Here is a 22793-nt window from a genome sequence, read left to right as displayed (position 1 = left end):
AACAAGCCGGCCTCGCTTTGCGGCTGCGTTGGTTGTGGTTTTCCAGAACGGATCCCGAGCGAGCATGGCAAGGGCACGACCTCCAGTTCTCATCCATGGAGCGTGCGCTGTTCTGGTCATCCACGTCCATGGTCATCAGGAATGGACTGACCGCCCTACTCTGGGAGATCAGTGGATCAACGGCCAGTCCGTTCGCGAACTCCTGCCCAACCTCTACGACTGCATCCCCAAGCGACGGCGCACGGCGAGAACCGTGGCGGACGGGCTGAATGGTAACTCTTGAGCACGCAACATTCACGGCAACCTAGGCCTGCACGAGATTGGTCAGTACCTGCAGCTATGGCAGGTCATGCAGCACACAGTGCTCTCCGCCGCCCCGGACCAGCTGATCTGGAAATGAGCAGCGAGCGGCACCTACTCCGCTGGACCGGTGCTGGACCGCCGAGAGGCTGGCTCGACATGGCCTGCAACATCACCCCCGCTGTCTCCTATGCGATCAAGAGCCGGAAACGCTCCGGCACTTGCTGCTGGAATGCCCCTTCGCTCGCCAGGCATGGCATGAGGTCCTGGCCTGGCTGCACATTCCAGCCCCGATCCCCAATCGCGAGCCCTCGCTCATGGACTGGTGGACGCATGCCAGGGAGAACACGCCGCCGAGCCTTCACAAAGCCCTGAAATCTGTTGCGCTGCTCGTGCCTTGGATGGTTTGGAAACACAGGAACAGCTGCATCTTCGACAACGCGACACCATCCATGAACACGCTACACGATAGGATCAAGGACGAGGCCTGCTCTTGGGCGGCTGCTGGGGCACCTGGCCTCCGGCTTGTACTGCCCCAAACCTGGGACAAACACTAATCACGCTATAACCTGCACGTCCTCGGACGCTTGTAACTGAACTTCTCGCTTTTCAATGCAAAGAAACGCAAAGCTTTTGCGTTTTCTCGAAAAAATGCATCTTTATTTTTCCTTTGAGATAACACCAAAGCTTGGCCTCTCGATGCATAGATAGAAAAAAACAGTGGGTGCTGTTTTTGATGATCTTGATGATCTGACAAGCCTAAGACCAGGAAACCCTAGACACACCCAAAAGAATAGATGCTGTTCGCAAGCAGCATAAGCTGTCGCCTCTGATTTGTCGTGTCCAAACAAGCTGATGAAAGAAGGGGAGCCTTGGCACAGCGGTAAAGCTGTTGCCTTGTGCGGGTTCGAGTCCTGGAAACAGCCTCTTGCAGAAATGTAGGGAAAGGCTGCGTACTATAGACCCAAAGTGGTCGGACCCTTCCCTGGACCCTGCGCAAGCGGGAGCTACTTGCACCGGGCTGCCCTTTAGACAAGCTGATGAAACCTAGATGCTTGCTGTTGAAGAGGCACTCGTTACAGGATAAGATAATATCTTACAAGGTCACCAAAGAAAACATTGATATAAAAGGTAATCCAGTGTTAATTCTGAAGGTGGGAGGAAACCCTAACATGACACAGAAAGCCCTGTGTATTGATCCTGAAACAATGCCATGGTGATCTTGATGATCCGACTGCCTGACATAAGATGCATGGCTTGCTTAGGTCAGGCAATGGTACCTCAGCAAATGGGTTTGATGCTCGGTCCTTTGCTCCCTCGCCTTTGCTGCCTTAGCACCTATCTCAGCACCTGGGTTCGATCACCTAGTGTATGCCACCAGAGTGACGGCCATTCTTGTGATCGCTCTTCGGTGTGCCTTGCTTTACCGCAAGTAGTGTGGAGGCCTGGTCAGCTAATGGCCATGGTCTGAGTTTTTCCCCCTCCCCTCCCCTCCCGCAACGCGCCGGGGGGGAAATCCTAGCCGCCGCTCCCCTCCAACCCCTCTTCCCTCCCCTCCTCCCCGCCGCAGCGGCGAGCTCTGTCGGGCAAAGCATCTTCTCGTGGTGCACCGGTGCGGGAAGCATCTTCGAGTGGTGGCGCTGGGCGGCCGCGAGGCACAGCGGCGCGGCGGCGGGCTCGCGGGACGGCGGGGTGGCTGGCTGTTGGCGGCGCGCCGCGGGTGTCTGGGGCGCTCCCTTCTCGGGAGGTGGCGCGCGGACGGCCTCCTGCTGGATCCGGCCGGATCTGGCAGTGGGGGTCGGCCGGCGGCGCTGGGCTCCGGCGCTTGGAGCTCGCAGGACGAGCGGGCAGGGCTGCGGTCTGGCGTGGCCGTTGCGCCGGCCGGGGGCGACGGCGTGGGGAGGCCCGGCACATGGTGGCGGCCTCCCGATGTCATGGTGGCTTCCCGGTGGCTCGGCGGATCTACCCGCGGCGACGGCCGACTTCTCCGGCGTCGGCTCGTCTGCAATCGGTCCATTTAGGCCTTCTCCCCATCTCCTCGGCGTCGGGGCGCTTCTTCCATCGAAGGGCTGGCCCTCTCCCAGCTGCGGTCCGGGCGTCTCGCCCCCGATGGAGCAGGACCGAGCTCGTCTCGCGCGGTGCAACAAGACCGAGCTCGTCTCGCGCGGTGCAACAGGACCGAGCTCGTCTCGCGCACGGTGCAACAGGACTGACCTCGTCCCCCTCTCGGTGCTGCAGGACCGAGCTCGTCTCGCGCTCGGGGTTGCAGGACGGGTCGATGGATGCCTGTGTTGGCCGGCCTATCGGGTCTCGTCGCTGGGGGTCGCCCAGGGGTGCGAAAGGTGGGACCTTTCCGCCCGTCTCTCTAGTTGGGGTAGCGGCGGGTCTCGGGTGAGGTGGTGTCAAGGTCTTGGATGCCGAGGCGGCGGCCCTGGAGGCGGTAGCGCTGTGCTCTGGGCAGAGACCGTGGCTTTGGTGCTGCCTGGTGGCCATGGCCGTGTGGGCGGCGTGGTAGCCGAAGTGTGGTGTTCGGTGGCGGTGAGTGTTGGCCGGGGTGAAAACCTGTTCTGTCTTCGGACGGACCGGCGGCCGCGAAGCTCGTTCCCTTCTTGAAGGCGTCGTCGCGGCTCTCACGGCCCGTCGTGCAGCTCCGGGGGAAACTCTGATCCTTAGATCGGGCGGTGGCGGCGTTCCGGTGTCGTATCCTTCCTGAAGGTGCCGCCTTGGAGTTCACGGTTCGTCGTATGCGGCTTCATCTCTTCGTGGTAGTAGTGCTACGGGTGGTGTTGCTGCGCTCAGCGCCTTTGTTTCTTGCCTTGGGTGTGTGTGTGGTGGTGGCGTGCGTTTGTACCAGGTAATGTTGATCTTTGCTTTATATATAAAGCGGGGCGGAAGCCTTTTTCGGTGTGGAGGCCTGAAGCAGTGCCAGCCACAACAGGGGACGGCTGAGGCATCTGTGCAAGGAGTGGATGCACTGGGAAAGGAGTGGAGATACGTCGCCTAGGGCGGGGACGGTAGAAACACAGCGGGGCTGGCAACCAGTGGTCAAATGGTGGTAACCCCTGACCATAACCCGGGCTCCTGGCACGATACTGCAATATGCACCTCTGAATGAAAAGGGGTAAAATGGCCATGTAAAGCAAATGCATGTACAACAGTACAAGGAGTGAGAATGCAGGTATAAGCAGTACTCCACATCGAGCTACAGAAGACTCGCATACTTACCAATAGTAACTAAGCATTTTATGCAGGAAAACATAGGGAAAGAACTAGTACCTTCTACACTGGCCATTGGTCTCAGCATCTAAAATTTCATTTACGGTAAGCTTAATGTCTTCTTTCCATTTGTCATCGGATGAAGATTCGTCTGTAGTGCTAGGAGATAGAAACTGTAAATGAAAAAGAACAGTATTGAAATGTGTGTATAGAATAAATTATTTTCTGTTTCATAAAAGTATGCTTCAAAGTTTACCAAGAGCTTAATTCCTATTTGATTGACAAGCAACTCCTGGATAAGCTTCAAAAGATGTAAGACATTATCACAGCCAGGCTGTGAAAGGAAAATATTTTCTTCCGAAGATGTCTGAAGCAGGCTCCCAACAATATCATCGAGTATGTCCCGCAGCAAATAAGAACTTGATAGTTGTCCCTGCAGATTCATTAATCCCAGTAATGTCATCAGAATCGAACAGAAGATATATGGTACCAAGCTGTTCATATAAAAGGAGATAACACCAAACCTGGTCAAATTTCAGAAGTAAAAAATGAGCTGTATCTTCAAGTTGGTGCCAGCCACCTTTTACAGAGCTCAGGTAGTATGAAAGGACCAACGAGTACAACTTCCTCACAAGAATTAGTTCATTGATCTCCACATTGTCCAGCTCAGCTTTAGGAGCTGGTTTGTACTCCTTAATTACATCAAGATTTGTCGATGTCTCAAGCCAAGAGTTCCAACCATGCTCCTGATAAAATCATCCCAGGATTAACACGTAGTGAGTAATTTATATAGAGCTAAGAAAATAATCAGTACCATTAATGCCTCGATATTCGTAGGGTTTGAACAGAGTAAACCAAGAAGCTTAGTTAAGATTCTCGTGCGAGCTGAAGAATCTTGACAAGACTGCATATATTTGAAGATGCAAACCAAAATCCGAGGAAGGAAAAAGTGATCCAAGCTTGAAGCGTTGGAATTTGTATCTTTTGATGGATCAGACTGAGAGTGTTCTTGTAGGACCTATACAGGGAAAACAGCAGACCACATTTGTAGTTTCAGTTAATTACTAAAAGTTATGGTAAAATAATAAAATGAAACAGTAACATCACACAAAATTGTCATTATGACCTGTTTTGGACTGGTTCTACCCATAAGAACATCGAAAAAAGTTGCACTTGAATTATCTGAGGGTGGAAATCTCAAGAGCCGTTCAGATATTACATGGAAAAACAATTGAGGTGCTGATGTCATTTCTTTTCTAGATTTTCCTGTGGGTAAGGTAAATAATATTGCTCCTTTCTTCTCTGATGGAATCCCGACCAAAAGCTTTCCAAGGAGCTGAAGCCCCAACAATCTGATTGGCTCAGATTCCCTGAAAAATGAACCAAATGAGATATACCAAAAGAAACATACTACCTACGTTAAACAAGTATGACATACCTAGATATTATGGGTTCTCACAATCATGTTTTTTGTAGTAACATACAAAATCCAGTGATGCAATGCACAGAAGATGGAAGGTAAACAGATTACCGCAGAAACAAAAAGGTTCTTGCAAACAAAACTCTAATTTTCAGCCCAGAACTTTGACAGAAGTCCAATTAACAACAACGAACTACGGAAGCATCTATATTACGACCATGAACTATGAAAACAGTTTACTTTACCCTCTCAACCTAATTTGGAGTGGTTTAAATCTGATGTGGACCCAGTAGACAAGTCTATGCCGGTCCAATAAGAGATTGACATCCTCTTTGCCTCTCTCTTTCTTCTTCCCCAAAATGAATCAGTCTATATGTAGGGAACATCACACCCTGTTCCATTTAATGAGTTCTGTCACTGAACCTTGGACTCCCTATTAAGAATTTTTAAGAATGACAAAGAGCTCAAGGGAGAAAAATTGTTCACATAGATGCCACATCATTCAAAACACACGTGTGGCACAAATCTCAACCAAAACCACCTGCCAGACCAAGCGAGAGGTAAATTGAACTGTTCTCCTAGTTCAGGGTTGTAACTAAACAATTTCCTAGTTCAGGATTCAAAGTCAGTCTTTTCTAGAGTTCGCAGTTGAAGACTACAAGTCTACAACATGGAGATGGATGTCTATGTTACAAAAACTTGTACATGGAAAATGTGGGTGTCGCTGAATATATTACACATCAGTGAACTGAAATTGTGGTAAAGCGAACTCCCTTTTTTTCTGCCCAAATGGACAGACATTTCTGAAACATGAGTCATTCAATACTGCAGGAAGCAGGTCAAAATACAGTAGTGACAGCACTCATGCAGAGCATCGACAACAAAGAATTCAGGGGCATCAGTGACAGTCATGACACCCCGTGTTCAGCTAGGCCCTTCTATATAATTCAAGATGCTGAGATAGGCAGAAAATGAGCTCTAGACCTTATAATGGTGCATGAATGTTACACGACCACTATCCTCACCATTCAATCTGCTCCAATATTCATGTGATCCATTTCGTTGTTCATTTTTCGTAATTTGCAAAATTCCTTGAGGGAAATCATCACAACCAAATAACTGAGTCAAAGAAAATCACAATCTCTGGAATTTTCTGTGTTGTTTTGCGGTTTATCAAGCATCCAATTACTTTACACAAGCAAGCAACTAAATTTTTAACCATTGTGAAGTACCATCGGGTCTGATTTGCGTGATAAGCAATATCTCGATTTATATGTTGTGTATTTGTTAGCACAAACTAATGTACATTAAAAAATTAGCTCTGGATAGTGGTCAATGAAAATATATTACCTCTTATGAAGATTTAAGAAAATGCAACAGCCACCGAGGACATTTACGTGTTCCAAGAAAGATGACAAAAGTGAGTCATGTGAAAGAGCGCGAAGGATCATGTTAAGTATGTCCTCGATGCATGCTATGTCTTGGCTCCTCTCAACAAATGATATAAGAGCACCTATATCAGCTGGAGAAATTTTGAGCCTGTGAAATAAGTACAACTATAAGATATCTACATAAGAAATCAAAGGAAAGGGGGGGGGGGGGGGGGGGGTAGAGAGGAGAAAACATCTAAACATCTTCAAATGATTCTTTTAAAGTTAGACGTACTTACTTTATGCTCATTTCTGCTAAACTCAGAAGCAGAAGCCGAAGCTTACGGATTTCTTCTATCTTAGGCCTCTCTCCAATAACTTGTTTAGTAATTGGATGCAGCAGCTTTGAACCAATAACACACTTAGAATCTACCTTTTCCCAATAATATTGGCGCACAATGTCAATAATCCTAGGAAGTCCACATAGTAGTGGTAAAAATCTTCCATCCGTTTCAAAATATTGTATCAGTAACATATAAAGATCTCTCTGCACTTCATAGTTTGAATATACCCATATTTCTGGATTCAAATAAACTCGTGAAATAGCATCTTTCAGAAGAACTTTAGACATACCTGAATATGCAGAAAAAATATTAACAATGTGTAGCTTCGTCAGACACACAGGAAAAATATTAACAAAAAGAGAAGAAGAGAGAGAGAGTACCGCAGTTCCTTAACACATCGAACATATACTTCACTGCAGGAAGTGTTTTCATATTTAACAGCTGAGGTGGAGCAGCTTGAAGCAAGAAACCCAGAATGGATAACCCAGAAAGAAGATACATCTGTTGCTGATTCGATACATTTCCATCCAGAACAGACGCGACAAGCTCAATAACCTCAGCTGCCAATGTATCATTGATGACAGATGTATAACAATATTGCCCACCATTAGTTACAGCGTCACAAAATTGAGTGAAGAGAGGAAAAAATACAGAGACTCCTCCAACACAATAAATAATATCCTGTGGCAAGCGTCGTGAACATAACTTTGTCCCGCCGATGATTGTTGCTTCAACTGTGCTTTTGTCAGCACTATCAAGTGTGGATGACACACTGAACAAAGTCTTGCTGTCACTAGCCTGAGAATATGTGGGAAAGAAAAATATTCTGTTAGTCAGTCTGAATTCTTTGTAACTCCAAAGAGCCCAAAATCTGCTCAAGGTTGCCCAACATGGAGCGATTTGGACACATATAGCAAATTACATGTTTTTTTTTCCGAAACTACAGTTTGTGCAGAGTTTGCTATGTTTGATTCCCTTAAGTTTATAGCTTCATGCGGTCCAAACTTTCTGAAACTTTTGCTGGGCCAATCCCATTTCCAGTTACACTATCTACTACACACATGGGCAAACACTACCTGGACTGGAGTGTTACACTTGATGAAATAAGGACAACGTCATGCTTATCAGAAAGAGATTGGAACCTGTGCATTAAGACCAAAAATAATCTTTGATGAGATGCCGTCTCGTGCATCCAAAATTCCCCTGTACAATGAATCGTCGCCATGGAAGGAGTACATATAACTTGGTCCCAGATTATATATGCCTTTTATTTGCTCTGAGGAGAGAGCATCAGAAAACACATAAACTGGGCCCATTTGACCAGTAAAGGCGAAAGTCCTTTCAAAACCAATAGAATTTGGTTCATCGCCAAGAGGTACCAATTCTGTACCGATGGTGCAGCGGGTCATTACCTCGTTGACTTTTGCATACCTGAAAATAGCAACAATAACTTCTGATTTTACAAGCTTAAAATCAGGGGAAACAAAACTAACAGTATCTCTTTTTTCCAGAAAATAATAATATCATGGCAACATGGCATTGTCTAAACTAGGAAGATATCCAGATAAATTCACTCTTGCAAAGTCTTGGGAGTTCCCTATGTTACATGGGTGCTTTGAGCCAGACTACACTATGGATCTACAAATTAGAACTATACATGAGTGAATACTTTAACATATGAAAGTACATGTTGAGAACCCCAACCTATCTTTCATCAATTTAACAAGATGAATAAATAATTACTTGTAAACAATATTATGTAAGAAGTTTTAATTGGAAAATATGATTAGAATACATTAATGTAGCCACATATTAGGCCCCAATGCAAAATAGATGATGACAACATCATTGTAAATTACGGATGAAGAATGATTTGCTCACCTACACTTCTCACATGATACTAGCTCCCCATCAACATAGCATCTCAGCTGGCTTCCTCCGGAAAAAGCCCTTCCTATTGTATGAGTAACAGAAAGGAACTTCCACTCCTTTGGTGGGAGCTTGAGTTGTAACAAAACACACTGATGTTTTTTATTGATAGACTGCCAAAGCAGGGAAGAACCAGACTTTAGCATAGGATACAAAAATACATGGCCTACAAACCAAACATACGGCTACCATGGTGGAAGCAAACATGAAGACCGTCATCATCTGAAATGCCTGTGGCCCAAGATTTAGACCAAAACTAGATGTTGTTTTTTCATGGTTAAAGGCAATGTGATCTATTATTACCACATGGGCTGGCATGCCATGAGTAACATAAATAAAAAGTTCTTCCTCTGCCAGACTGCCACCCACGTTGAGCATGGGTACATGACAGTAACCCGTCAATATATCAAATTCTCACTGCCTTATTCTACACTAGTGGGGAGGGATAAGAGTTAGAGGGGAAGGGAGTGTCCACAATGGCAAAACTGCTCTGGAGCCAATGCTACAGGAATAATTTATTTTGTGTTTTTAGTTTAGGGGGATGGCATATCTGGTTTTCTAGTTTGGAGAGGTCTGGAAATCTATGCAGGTTTAGAGTAAATATGACCAATTCCTTTGTAAACTCAATGGTATTTTGCATCCACACATTGTAGAATGTAGCTAAAGAATTTTTTTGGATGCAACAGATCTACCTCTATAAATAACTAGTCACAACTCATAAACATCGTATGGAGTTATAAGCAAGAGAGAATCAGTGTAATCACATCAAAATTGCTCAATTTAGCCAACATTAGCAACGCATATTTAAAATTATGGCATAGAGGAACTGGGGTTTTCTCTGAACTTTTATGAAATTAGTAAATATGTTCAGTGAAGTTGTTGTTTTTCGAGAAAACGCAAAAGACTTTTTCGTTTCATTGCATTGAAATTATCGTGTCAATTTCTATGAATCCCCATTGAGGCTGTTATTGTGTCAGTTTCCACGTATTTGTGTTAAAATCAGATAGACTTATCAAGTGTTGTAGTCAAAATGGTGATTTTTGATTATTTGATAGGGCAAAGAAAGATATGGTTCTATCTATATGCTAGCTAGCTAACAGAAGCCATTAATCTGATGAACTGTTTCACAACAATAACTGCAATTCAAGTAGCTGATTTGACTAAAAATGAGGTAGAAAAACACCATTACCTCATATACTAGAGCACTTTTGCTAAGCATGGCTGAGCACCCCCTTCCATCTTCTGTGGAAAAGGAGAAAAGGCCCATCATACCATTTTCTGGGAAGTTTTCTACCCTCAACCAGCAAGAAAAAGATAGTCCTCTATTATAAGGCCATTGAAATGGAGATTTTATTTCTATACCCTATCAAAAAAAAGGAAGATGTCAGACCATCGCCACATTATGTATTGTATGCGTGTAGTATCTGTGACATATAAAATGTTCAAAAGACACATGAAACTGAAATAGATAAATTGATGTTAGTGGCAGAACATCATCGTCAAATGTTATATGTGCAACCATAATTAACTCCACACAAGGTAACATATGTCTAGAAACATACAGCAGAAGACATGTACAAGTACTAAAATGGCAGAATTTCATCCCCAAAAGGCTAGGAGATCATTAGGAACACTCACACAACTTGCTACCGTGGTTGCATAGCCACACCTTGGTGGGGTCAAACTCCCCACAAACCCATTTTCAGTGCAAAAAAAAAACTAATTTTCACCCAGGAAACACTGAGTTTAAAACTTCGCAGCCTGTCACTATTAACACGGATAACAAAACAAACAAATTATAAGTGATAAAATATGACAGAACGCACAGAATCATGGCCACTGAACTCAAAAAAGGCTTCTGGGCCCTTTTCTTTGAGCATGTGGCTGAGACTTCTCAAAAGCAAAGAAGTGTGCTTCTGCTTGGCACTAATCTTCTCACTGCGTAAGAGGGCAAAGATTTTCCGAATATCTTTCCCGCATATGCTGTGTGCGCCAATTATCTGAATCAACTCTGCAATTACGTTAACTGTATCATCCTCCTCTTCTATTGAAAACCAATCAAGAAGAACACTAAGCAACCCTGCTCTGAAACTATAAGTTCTATTTGTAATGGATTGCTTCAGCAACTGCTGCAGTACAACAAGCCCATAATGCTGAAGTGATGTGCTGCTCTGCCAATCAGAAATTGCTGATGTTACAAAAAATGTAAACCATAAATTAAATTTTATCAAAGGATGGTAATCACATCTCTGTGTGCGAGAGAACAGACCTTCTGTAAAATGTTCAAAAGTAATACAACAACGTCTTCGTTCTGAGAAATAAATTAAGAAAACATTTATGAGAATGATACAAGAATGAAGCACAATAATTAACTGCGCCCAGCAATGATAACATCATGTTAAATTGGTTCAAAGATACTAGCCTTTATTGTTGTTTTCTCATTTATCTCAAATTTCCCATCAACTAGCATATTAAGCAATGCATCCAAGAGCCTCTCACTTGGCAACCATTTGTAATAATCCAATAGCAAGCTCTGTAATGTTTGATAACCCACACCAACTAGCACTCTGAAAGCGGCCTGACAAGACAAACCAAGACTAATTAGCACAACAGACAAAAAAAAGCTTAAAACAACATACAACGATATGATTACCTTTGAAGCATTATTTCCTTCAAGCAGTAAGGTTAACGTCTCAAGGACATTAAGTACCAAGCGCTCACCAATTGCCTCATTGAATGTTCCGTTTAACAAAGAGATAATATGCAGAAAGCACCCTTCGTTGCGAAATAGATTTTGATAGTACTAGGCAAAAATGGAGTATAAAAGTGTATTTGTCAACATATTATGTCACTTATAGTAGAAAACAAACACTACTGCTATTTCAATTGCTATATGCCAAGAAAAATACGAGAACCTACCACGCGGTCCATCATAATGATCTCTCTCATGCTGACCAGTAGATCAATTAACAATTCTGAATTGACCTTTTCATTTTCATTTGCTTGTGTGAAGTTCTCTAAATATTTGGAGCATAGATGCAACTTTGCAGCATGATCTTGTGCTGAGGATGGAGGCAACTGATTACAATAAATTATAAGAATAATTTAGCTCCAAAAGTTATAACAATATTAACAGAGGGAAATTTGAGATAAAACACAGTTTTACCCTAAATAAGGCAAGAACTTGCTCCAGTACTTGTTTCCGTAGGCTCTCTTCTTCAAATAAGTTGAATAAACACTCAATACATTCAGCATTGTGCAAAACTAGAATTCTTCCATCGCTAGATATAGTTACATAATCCTTAAGGAGGTTTACACCTAATTTTAGGCATGTAAGAGTGTGATCAGTTCTGTCCTCAGATGAAGTCATCTCAATATTTTTTGTCTGAGAACCATCTCTATCGATGGTAATTTCAGGACGAGGCAAATTCCTGGAGTTTCGTAGTCCCTGTGCTTGAAGGCATGTGACCTTAAGGACTCTAGTGATTGCATCCAAGGATATGAATGAATCTAAAGTTTGTTCTGTGGCAAGTTGTAGGATAACACGAAAGCATTTAAGAAGAATGCTGGCCACCACCGCATCTGAAACGCAATGCTCAAGTGCATCCACTAGTGCTGAGCATTCTGGCTACAAACAACGAAAATAATATAATAAGAAAAAGAACTCAAAATAATAGAAATGTCATTATTACAGATAAGAATAATATAAAATATAAGGTAACAGAAGTGAAAAGACTACCAGATTATATGTGTTTTCATTAAGTGTCGCAGCAAATTCCAGAAAGGAAATAGCTTCCAGTTGAAGAATGTTAACATCAGTCCGACATGAGCTTTGAGAATCAGTTGCTGTCCTATTATTTCTGACATTGTCATTTTGGTTCTCTGTACCAATATGAAATTGGATGTCTTCCACAGATGACCCAACATAGAAACAGTCTTCAGAGAATATCAAGTCCCATACACCTTCCTCTCGAAAAGCTGTGAGTAGAGCTGGCGCTGAAACAAGAACCCTTCTGAATGTACGGATCGTGTAAATTTGAATGGTTTTGGCTAATATCCTGTAGTGTGAGTCACATAATACAGGGAGCATTTTGTCATTAAATGAGATGGGAAAGGGTAATCTTCAAAGCTTCAAACATACAGATCTTCAATGACTTCAACTTAAAAAAAACAATCTTGTTATGTACAGCAGTTTCTGTAGCGTCAAACTAATCCACTGCATAGGTAACAGTTGCAGTGTACACTAGAACAGTTTTTTATGGGGTGTACTACAGAATATTCTTAGTCACTCCCAATAACTAATAGATTCAAGTCGGGTTTGACTGACATATTGATCACTGCATGTTAGAATTTAGCTTCAGAAAATATCAGCTAAACTCCATGGTTGCTAAAATACATTAGCTTCAGATATCTTCCATGGAGCAAATGAAGCAGCTAGGTAGCATTGAACAAAGTAACAGAACACTGTAGTTAACTATTCTAGCTGAAGAGAATATTCATGCCAGTACATTTAAAACTTACTTTATATGGCTTGGTAATTCCGATTCACAAGCACAAGCTTTGATGCAAAGAAAAACTGTTAGGAGAACCCTTATCATCCATCTAACGGATTGCTCCTGATAAGCTGATGGTATGGATGCCGAAATTTGGTTGATAGCAGTTTCATCAGAACAGCATTTTACGACATTTGAGGGGAGAATGAAAGAGCAAAGGGCAATGCTCAACTTTAGAGAATAGTCATTCCATTCTGTTATCTTAAGAAACTGAACTGGACCAGAGATAGAATTTAATGCAAGAAGAGTTTTTGTAGTATCCTTTTGCCGGTGAGACTCCTGAATCATAAATGCAGGCCAACTTATGCTATTTGCAAATTTATGTACCAATCCATTTTCGCATAAAAATTCCAAGTTGTTGACATTGCCAAATCTGAACAGCAGTCAAGGACCAAATATGGGGAAAATACTAAAACAGTATAATATCGAAGTTTAGATGCACTATCAAATTCTTCAATATTATTGTAAGTCTTTTCTTTCAAAGAAAACACGAAAGGCCTTGCCTCTCGATGCATTGATAGAAAGAATAGAATTTGTCAAGAAAATGCATAAACAACACTCTTTTTTTTCTTGGTAGAGCATAGTCAAAACGTACATTAATCTGTTCCAATGATAAAGATTAGCACAGCATATTGATGTTCTTTATGTTTAGAGAAGCGTATTAATAGTCTGAAACATATTGTGATCACCAATTAAAAGTAGTTTAGAGCACAGGATACACTGCCTCACTCAGAATTTCCAGATATAGTAGCTGCAGAAGAAGAATTTCACCCCTATAAAAGCATGGTAATGTCAGAACATAAAAGTGGGGATAAAATATATAAGGTGAGCTAGCACAGTAGAGCTCAACTCTTAACCTAGCAGGTTCTCATCCTAATATTTCACAGCAGATTTTTCAGAAACAAATTGTTCATTGCAAAACTTTCCTATTATCACCCGTAATAGAGCTTGCAAATTTTCCAGAAGTTGTACAAGCAATTGGCAGAAAAAATAATGAAAAAGTTGTAAACAAATGTAAGACATTTTAGGTCACTACTTACATTTGTTTACATAGGATGTAAATAACAGTCTAAACACTAAGTCTGATGTATGAGTGTATATGATTTAAAGAACTGCAACTGTATGTTCCACATTGTCAACCATTCTGCCCCATAAATTTGTCAGAAAAAATAGATATCAAATTTGAAAACTAATATCGTAGATAACATTAATATTTTGAAACTGACACAAAAACGAAAATGCCAAACTTAACGATTTCAAGTAAATTTTAGTTTGCAATTTGAATATGGAATAGATATAGAAATTCCGCATTCACATTATATATGTGCTAAAAATAAATAAAATGGCGTCTTTAACTTAATAGTGAATTTTGATACGATTTTTTGCAAAGCAATGTTGCATTTTGACTTTTGCGATATAATTTTAACTTGGAACTAGAGAACTCTTAGGTATATATAGTTTGCATCTTAACCAGAATGTTTGCCGTTATGGGTATAATACGAGAGCATAAGGTAAGGAAATATGGAATGAAAAACAGAAGTATTGTAGGTGCACCTTTCATCTCTTGATATAGATGAATGCTTTGAAACTGAAAATTTATTTGAAGGAAGTCCTAATCCATCCAGTAGAATTTCCAGCCCACCAATGCTTCTGAAATGATTCTGTGCATGGGTACCAGATATAGTTGATCGAAGGGTGCACAAAGTGGTAAAATGAAGTGAGAGATCAGTCCACTGCTCTTTCAAATTCAGCCTCTGAATGACCCGTAACAGTTCTGCAGTAACATTTCTATGTTTTATCAAATAATAAAAATGATAGAAATTCAATAAGAGATATATGATGACATTGTAAATTACAGATGGGTCCACCGGCAAACATCTATAGGCATGCACTGCTTGTGGTCCATGGTGCTTACAACTTTGTACTAGTTATACTAGAGCAGCGTCAATTAATTTGGATCGGAGGGAGTAGTGCTATTTTGTTCTTCACTACTTTTGTTCTTAAACACAAAAGACTGAAGTAGAAGTATGATTTTCCATCTACCAATAAAAAGCTTAACTTTAATCAGTGAACTGTGCAGACAATGGCTATGCCCTTTTCTCTAATTGGTATCCCTTTACACATCAGGATTCTCCCTAAGTCCTCTCTTTAGTTTAAAAAATACCAAGTATAAATCATCAATGAGGAGTAATTAACATAAGGCTCCTAAGAGCAAACCTTCAATAATCGACATTTGAAACTCCTAGAATCTATTGTCAAGGAAGAACGAAGGCTTTATATGACAATCCAGTAAAGTAGACAACAGATGCTACTGCACTAATGTATGTTTGAGAAAAAAGTTGCAGAATTTCAATTTTGATAAACAGCTAAAGGGCAACTTTACCTACGAACCGATTGACACAACCAGCTTCCAGCACAAGAATAGTAGCCTTTTGCTGCCAATGTTGAAGTGCATCAGGAATGGTGTTTTCTGGAATACTTGGAGAAACCGTAGCCAAATAACTGCTCGATCGGACATATTTAGTGGTATCGACAAAATAGGGGTCCCTTGTAGCAGTTGGTTCCAACTTCATGAAATTTGAAATTATTGTGATTATGCATATGAGTATCTTTAGCATCATCCTTGTATTTTCTACTGCTTGATCTGAAGATTGGTCATCTACAGCATGCAAACTGTTCAAGGCTTTCAGCTGATCAACAGCGGCTGAATATAACAAAGACGAAAGAGTTATTTAAAATTTTGGATAGTGACCCATCAAAATCAGATGCAGGAAAGTATAGGTAAGCTAACAAGAAATAATGGTACAACTGGAACATTTAGTACGAAAATAAGAAATTATACTTGAACATAGAACAGTAATCAGAACACATATCCAGCACCCAGAGATAATTCTCGGAATGTACCAACATCTGAAGAGAAATGCTACCTTTTAATAGAGAAGTAACCTTCTGCACGCCACCATAATAGCTAAATACTCTACAATTATGCACGGAGCGAGTCAGAATAGTCAAGCACTCCAGGACATGCAATCTTTCAGCGCTTAATTCCAGGGGTTCTAGTTGGTCCGAATGCTTTGGAGAAGATTCTGGACTGGTGCCACCTAATAATGCAATACAGGAGCAGATGTGAGTCCATTTATCACAGTAAGAGCCAAAATCACAAACAATATCATAAAAAATCAGCAATACATTCCCATGTAATAGTACATGCTCCCATAGCATTGATGTATTTTGCTTAAGGCATTTGCTCGTATAACCCCACTAGAACTCGAATTTATCATGTACAGCACTGCCAGCAGACAAATGCCTGAATACTGCAGTGATAATTTAGCATGAGTGGTGGTCCGGTATGACATGGATGTTGGGGTAACATTGGTTAATGCTAAATCTGGTATGTTAGCGGCATTTAGAAAGAGAACTTTTCTCTTTTCAATATACTAGCTACATAAGACCATCCTGCACACAAACATAACAATGAAATCCTATAAAAATTGGTCAGGATTTCTGCACCAAAATAGATTCCACATCGGAGGACAACACACCACAGCCCAACTGCACAACAATAGAAAAGTAGTCCTTAAGCACACTGACTCAACAAAAGAAGCAAAAGGTGTTGGACTTACGGAAGCACTAGTTGCTAGCTGACACCTAACTTAAGTAGGTTACTTAAAGCAATAGGATTAAAACTAGGAACTGTTGTTATTGTCTCTAAGTGAAGCTCTATGATTGATTTTTGTTGTCGGACAATGCACACTCTCTTCTCTTTGGTCACTATATTATGTCCGCTAACAGCATCAAACGACCATGCTACCTCTCTTACATTTGCTCTGAAAGTATAAAGATCAAAAATGGAGAAGTTAGCCCTGCCTACTAGCATTACTGCTGGCAAGACCATTCTACTGATTTGCTTTTACTTAAATGAGTCAAACTACATGTGACCTAAGGGCATCTCCAAAGCGGATCCTCAAACCGCCCGCATACGTCCGGACTACACGGTTCGGATGTGTTTTGCCATCCAACAATGTCCTGTATCTATCCGCCGACCGGTTCGGACGCACTTTTTCCCACAAACCCGAGACAAACCCGGGGGGGGTGAGGGGGTGAGGGGCTTTGCGAGAGTCCGGACAGCAGCCACGTAGGCCCGAAACCCCACCAAAACACCTCTTGGATCCCGCGCCTCCATCCTCCCTTCTTTGTCTGCATCCGTTTTCTCTCTTGCCATCGCCGCCACTCCACCACCCCGGCTGCCACGCCACACCCCTACTGGAAGTCGACAGGTCCATCACCTCCGATGGTACATCCCGGGCTCAACGCCGCTTCTCCTCTACCGCGTTCCACACTTCTCCTCCGACCGCCGCACAGGTACCCATACAATACTCACCATGCCTGCCATCTGTTCAGTGAAATGCCCGGCCTAAAATTTGTCCCTTCTTTGAAGCAATGGATTTGGATATGGAGTACATATACGAGCACTATGTTGAGTCATCTGACGGCTCGTCCGACGAGGACTACAAGGATGAAACGGCAATGATGCAGGCGGTCCTTGCAGACACAGAGCGTGTGGAAGAGCATGTTCTCAATTTCCAGTGATCGATCAAGGGGTCATCGAGTGCTCAAACGTAACAGGGCGCGCGGCCATTTGATGCTGATGGACGACTACTTTGCCTCCGATGCCCTCTTTGCTGACAATTTTCACAGGCGCTTCCGAATGCGCAAAAATGTCTTTGATCGTCTCTACCATGGCGTCTGGTCCTTTGATGACTGCACCATCTTCAAGGACGCCGTGGGAAGGATTGGGTTCTCTGGTTACCAGAAGTGCCCGGCCGCACTACGGATGCTTGCATATGGCATGACTGGTGATTCGCGGGACGAGTACCTACGAAAGTCTGAGAGCACATGCAGAGATGTCATGGTCAGGTTTGCAACTGCCGTGGTCGAGGTGTTTGGACCCCAATACCTTAGATAACCAACTGTGACAGACACCGAGAGGCTCTTGGCAATTTCTAAAGCAGGAGGGTGGTCAGGTTTCCGCAGATCTCTTGACTGCATGCATTGGAAATGGAAGAATTGCCCAAAAGTTTTACAAGGGAAATATCAGGGTCATGTTAAGAAGTCCACCATCATTCTTGAAGCAGTTGCATTAAATGATCTTTGGATTTGGCACGCTTTCTTTGACATGCCCGGGACTCACAATGACATCAATGTGCTGTAGCGATCACCACTGTGTTGTTTGCTAGGCTGACTGAAGGAGAAGCTCCTCTTGCCACTATACTGTCAATGGGCATGAGTACAACATGGGCTACTATCTGGTTACGACATCTATCCTCTGCGGGCTACCTTTTGAACACCATCTCTAACCCAATTGGTCAGAAGAAGTCTCACTTTGCTCAAAGACAAGAAGCGGCTAGAAAGGATGTTGAGAGGGCATTTGGAGTTCAGCAAGCACGTTTTGCAGTTGTTCGTGGACCTACTAAACAATGGGATCCAGAGACCTTGTGGGAGGTGATAACATGTTCTGTGATCATTCATAAACATGATCCTGCAGGATGAGGGTGGCCATGCTGCTGCAGGTCTTGAATTTGAGAACATGGGTGATCCTATGGAACTTCCAGGCAAGAATCCGGCCACATTTGAAGAGTTTGTTCAAATGCATCAACAAATTTGGCATCGAGCAACTCACGAGCAACTGAAGGAAGATCCGATTGAGCATCTATGGGTTGTCAAAGGGGAGAACGATGTTGGAGTGTAATATTTGAAGTTTTTAATATTTGAACAACTGCTACATTTGAAGCTAAACTGAAATTATATATGCGGCTATTTGAGCGTGAGGACTTTTTAAAAAAATGGGGCCGGATGTACGCGGATAGCATTGGATGGCCGGCTCCCGCATGTATTTCTGCGGACAGATGCAAGGGGAAATTTGCAGGTCGGTGTTGGAAATGGCCTAGCCCTAATAATGAAAAAACAATAAAACCACAAGAGTGTTTAGTGGCTAGAAAAATAGCAAAGCTGCGCTCTGTAGCAAAAGCGTCAAAGAAGTTACTGTAATACCCCATCTCATTAGTGGAGGCCCATGTGGCCAAGTATAGTTGTATGGTAGAATTAGTCTCACATGGAGAGTTTAGATACAATTGAACCAACATATATGTCATTGTGTTCCAAACTTACGACCTCTGGGTTAACCCTTTTCCATTAAGCCAGGATGAGAGTGTAAGATGAGTGCTATGCATACATGGTCCAGCCCTACAGGTGGACTAAGCATTAAGAAATTTGGGCCAGCATGTTACCATTACGATCTTTTCTCAACACCTAATTCCAAACTTCTCAAGTCCCATGTTGAATAGAACATTTATATATACTATGAACATAAATAGTAGGTGGGCCCTTGTATAGCGCGACTTGAGAAGTGGAGCGGTATCCCACTATAGAGACTCATCATATAGTAGAGGCACTTACTTTCAGTGATAGTTGAAGTTATTAGAGAAATTTCCTGGATCAGAATAAGAATGGCCTCAGAAGGATGCCCATAAGAGCATCCAACGACAATTTCATCAGATCCCAATTCTTGCGTAACCAATTCTTCAATATGGTATGGGCCCCAGTCTCTGAATGTTTGTACGAATTGTAAGACAAAAATTTGCAGTGATTTCTCCTTTTCCTCCTGTAAAAATTATTGCAAAGAGATACAAGATATAGTACTGACTGAATTGCTAATAAATACACTAATTAGTTTATCATAAAGCACAAGTACATACAGCTATGTCTAATACTTAACAGAAATCGAATCATATTTATCAACCATTGTTGTTACTGTTAAGCTTCATGCACTAGCCAACGCTGGTTGAAGAGGGGAACGACAATTTTTGGATAAATTGTGAAGCCAGGACTTGAACTCAAGACCTTGGACCCTGCTACCATGTTAAGCTTCATGCACTAGCCAATGCAACCAAAAGTCCGAACCGATGGAAAGAGCTAGGCAATCCACATATACACTTCAACACCCCTCTCACGTGACACGGAAGTCAACACGTGAATAGACTCAGAGGTATGGCTCAAGAGGCTTATATAGGGACACAGTTGGGGGGCAGCAGCAATTTTTGAATAAATTGCGAAAGCCAGGACTTGAACTCAAAACCATGTTAAGCTTCATGCACTAGCCAATGCAACCAAAAGTCCAAACTGATGGAAAGGGCTAGGCAATCCACATATACACTTCAACAGTTACAACACTTAAGGCTTTGAATGTTATATTTCTTGAAAAACAAAGTTGTACAGTGTAGCTTCAAACAACATGTGTGAATACAATTATCATCATACTGGGAGTAGTTCTAATTCGAAGTGCACCTCAAATAGAAAGTTAAGCATTCAACCTTGTTACAACACAAACCAACTCTAAGCCCAGTGGACAAACAAGTAGACAGCCAAATGAAAGTATTAAACTTCACGTTTGGCTTTGAAATATAAGTTTGTCTACAGATATTCTGTGTATTTGATACTTCTCACGTGTTGCACTATGACAGGAAATTACTCAGTAATGAAATGGATAAGAACCGAAACACAAACATTAAGTAAACATGACTAGTCCTTTATCCTCTTACATTACATCAAAGTATAGAGACAATACATCTAACAAAAATATGAGACTGGACATCTTTGTCAGGTGTACGCTCCTAATTATGGAAAGGGTTGTTCAAGACTCCCTCCTCATACGTTACATCAAAGTATAGAGACAATACAACAAACTAGCAAGCTTCAGGGAAATACCTTATCATGGGCATTCTCATACTTCTGCCAAAGTGTCCTTAAGACTCCCTCCTCAGTGCTATCACTAGAAAGAGATGAAAAATAATGAGAACCAATCATGCTGATGTGCAACATAACAATCAAGCCATTTGATGATATGTTTTCTGTATGAACCATTACAGACTATATGATACAGTGTCAAATGTACCAGAATATTAAACAAGTTCCTAACTGGCAAGCATATGGTGTGCTGTTCCACGTAATGTCATTGAAGGCATGTATATATTATGTTGCAGCAACATATCCTAATCATTAAATAAGAAAGGAGTTCATGGAGTTAAAATCAATCAATGCATTACTGTCTTTAATGCTTTTGTAACATGAACACCTGCTCCACGGTCCATGGTAGCCATGGTTGCACGCTCAATGTAAACCATATGTATAACCATTTTAAAAACAACTCGGAAGCAGTGGATGTGTTATACAGGGAATGCAGGCAAGTTAAAAAGGCCCTAATACTAGTAACCAGACAGCAGCAAGTGGATAAATGTGGTTTTCCTTAGGTGGAATGGAATGCTTTCGCCTGGCTTATAAAGCCCAAAACTGGAACAGCAAATGCAAGTAGTGCAGCTCAGGATATGAGCTTACAGTACAAGTTCAGGCTCAACTCAGTGAATAAATTTCATAGCTCTTCTCTAAAAACAATTCATAACTGGACACTAAAATAAAAGCCCCAGCACTACTCAGAATCCACACTGAGTTGCCCCCATCGTGTCGGCATCGTTCACCTATAACATGCATTTCCCACAGTTCATGAACCCGTGGACATTACTGTGACAACAGAGACAGATGAAAATCGCACCCACATTTTTGCGAACAGGACACGCGCCGGCTCTCGTCACTAGAGACTAGGTCAGGCACGGGCAAGCGGGGACACGCGCGCGCGCGAATCGAGCCATCGCGCTGCACGAGCAAGTCGCGTGTCCCAATGCGGGACGATGTGATGTATACCTGAAGACGACGCGGGGCGCGGGGGCGTCGTCGATGTCGGCGCCGCGGATGGAGCCGCCGCGGACGGAGGGGGAGGGGGGCGCGGGCGGCCCCGGGGGCTGCGGCGACTTGCGGAGCAGATCGGCGACGCCCCGCACGAGGTTCATCGTTCGCGTCCGGCCGACCGACCCGAGCCTGCGGCTACCAGCACCGGCGCATCACCACCACCACCACCACCACCGGCCGGCGAACTCGATTCGAATCCGGGCGAGACGCGATCTCGATGCGGGGGGCGGGGGAGATCGCGAGCGAGGGGCGGAAATTTTCTCCGACGGGAGTGTGCGTGCGAGCGTGCGACGCGTGCGCCGAGCTCGCGCCTATGTTTAGACCCCGCGAAATGACGGAGGGAGAGTGGAGAAGGGGGACTGGGATTTGGGAAGGGGGAGGAGGGGGCGGGGGATTTCGGGGAGGGAGGGGAAAGCTTAGGGGCCGTTTTGGAAAAGTGGCCTCTGATCCGTTGGCTATTTCAAGCAGATTGCTCTCCACCCTGTGTTCGCGTCTTGCGCGCTTGCGCGGAACGGTGATGAAGGCGTAATTTAGCTGGTACGTTTTCTGTTCTTTCGGTGCATCTTTTCCTTTTCTTCTTGGACGGTAATAATCGACGAATGATCCATCGAAGACAAATACGACTGAATTGTGTGAGATCCGTCGGAGATAAACCTTTGCACGCCCATTGACGATGCTAGAAATACCACTGGGACAGGGCTAGGCGGGGAGGACATTATGTGAAACAGTACACCACATTCCATCTTTAGAGAGACGCCGTCGCCTCACCTCTTTGAGCAGGACACAAAAAATGTCGCATTTTTAGTGACGTTATCGAACGGTTGCTTCAACACGGCCGAGCAAGCCTGCATGTGATGCCTCC

General features: G+C 43.0%; 1 protein-coding gene across 1 annotated transcript in view; it reads right to left on the bottom strand.

The window, feature by feature from the left end:
* Positions 1-22282, bottom strand: part of LOC123156333 (BEACH domain-containing protein B-like) — a 30625-nt gene extending 8343 nt beyond the window's left edge. The window contains exons 1-26 of the mRNA XM_044574467.1: positions 21887-22282; positions 20897-20960; positions 19589-19793; positions 16060-16233; positions 15516-15836; positions 14687-14906; positions 13852-13905; positions 13101-13505; positions 12319-12637; positions 11746-12207; positions 11499-11657; positions 11233-11382; positions 11002-11157; positions 10849-10890; positions 10406-10750; positions 9769-9942; positions 8532-8692; positions 7793-8081; positions 7031-7448; positions 6606-6939; positions 6287-6475; positions 4643-4886; positions 4331-4534; positions 4041-4262; positions 3773-3949; positions 3577-3689 (exon numbers count right to left, since the gene is read on the bottom strand). Of these exons, the coding sequence (XP_044430402.1) occupies positions 3577-3689; positions 3773-3949; positions 4041-4262; positions 4331-4534; positions 4643-4886; positions 6287-6475; positions 6606-6939; positions 7031-7448; positions 7793-8081; positions 8532-8692; positions 9769-9942; positions 10406-10750; positions 10849-10890; positions 11002-11157; positions 11233-11382; positions 11499-11657; positions 11746-12207; positions 12319-12637; positions 13101-13505; positions 13852-13905; positions 14687-14906; positions 15516-15836; positions 16060-16233; positions 19589-19793; positions 20897-20960; positions 21887-22032 (5747 nt within the window). The 5' untranslated portion in view covers positions 22033-22282. The remainder of the gene's footprint in view (positions 1-3576; positions 3690-3772; positions 3950-4040; positions 4263-4330; positions 4535-4642; positions 4887-6286; positions 6476-6605; positions 6940-7030; positions 7449-7792; positions 8082-8531; positions 8693-9768; positions 9943-10405; positions 10751-10848; positions 10891-11001; positions 11158-11232; positions 11383-11498; positions 11658-11745; positions 12208-12318; positions 12638-13100; positions 13506-13851; positions 13906-14686; positions 14907-15515; positions 15837-16059; positions 16234-19588; positions 19794-20896; positions 20961-21886) is intronic.
* Between the last annotated feature and the right edge of the window lie 511 nt (positions 22283-22793).

This window comes from Triticum aestivum, chromosome 7B (genome assembly GCF_018294505.1).
Source record: "Triticum aestivum cultivar Chinese Spring chromosome 7B, IWGSC CS RefSeq v2.1, whole genome shotgun sequence".
NCBI classification, from domain to species: Eukaryota; Viridiplantae; Streptophyta; class Magnoliopsida; order Poales; family Poaceae; genus Triticum; species Triticum aestivum.
The sequence above is the reverse complement of the archived record's forward strand: the minus strand, read 5'-3'. Positions and strand labels throughout refer to the sequence as shown.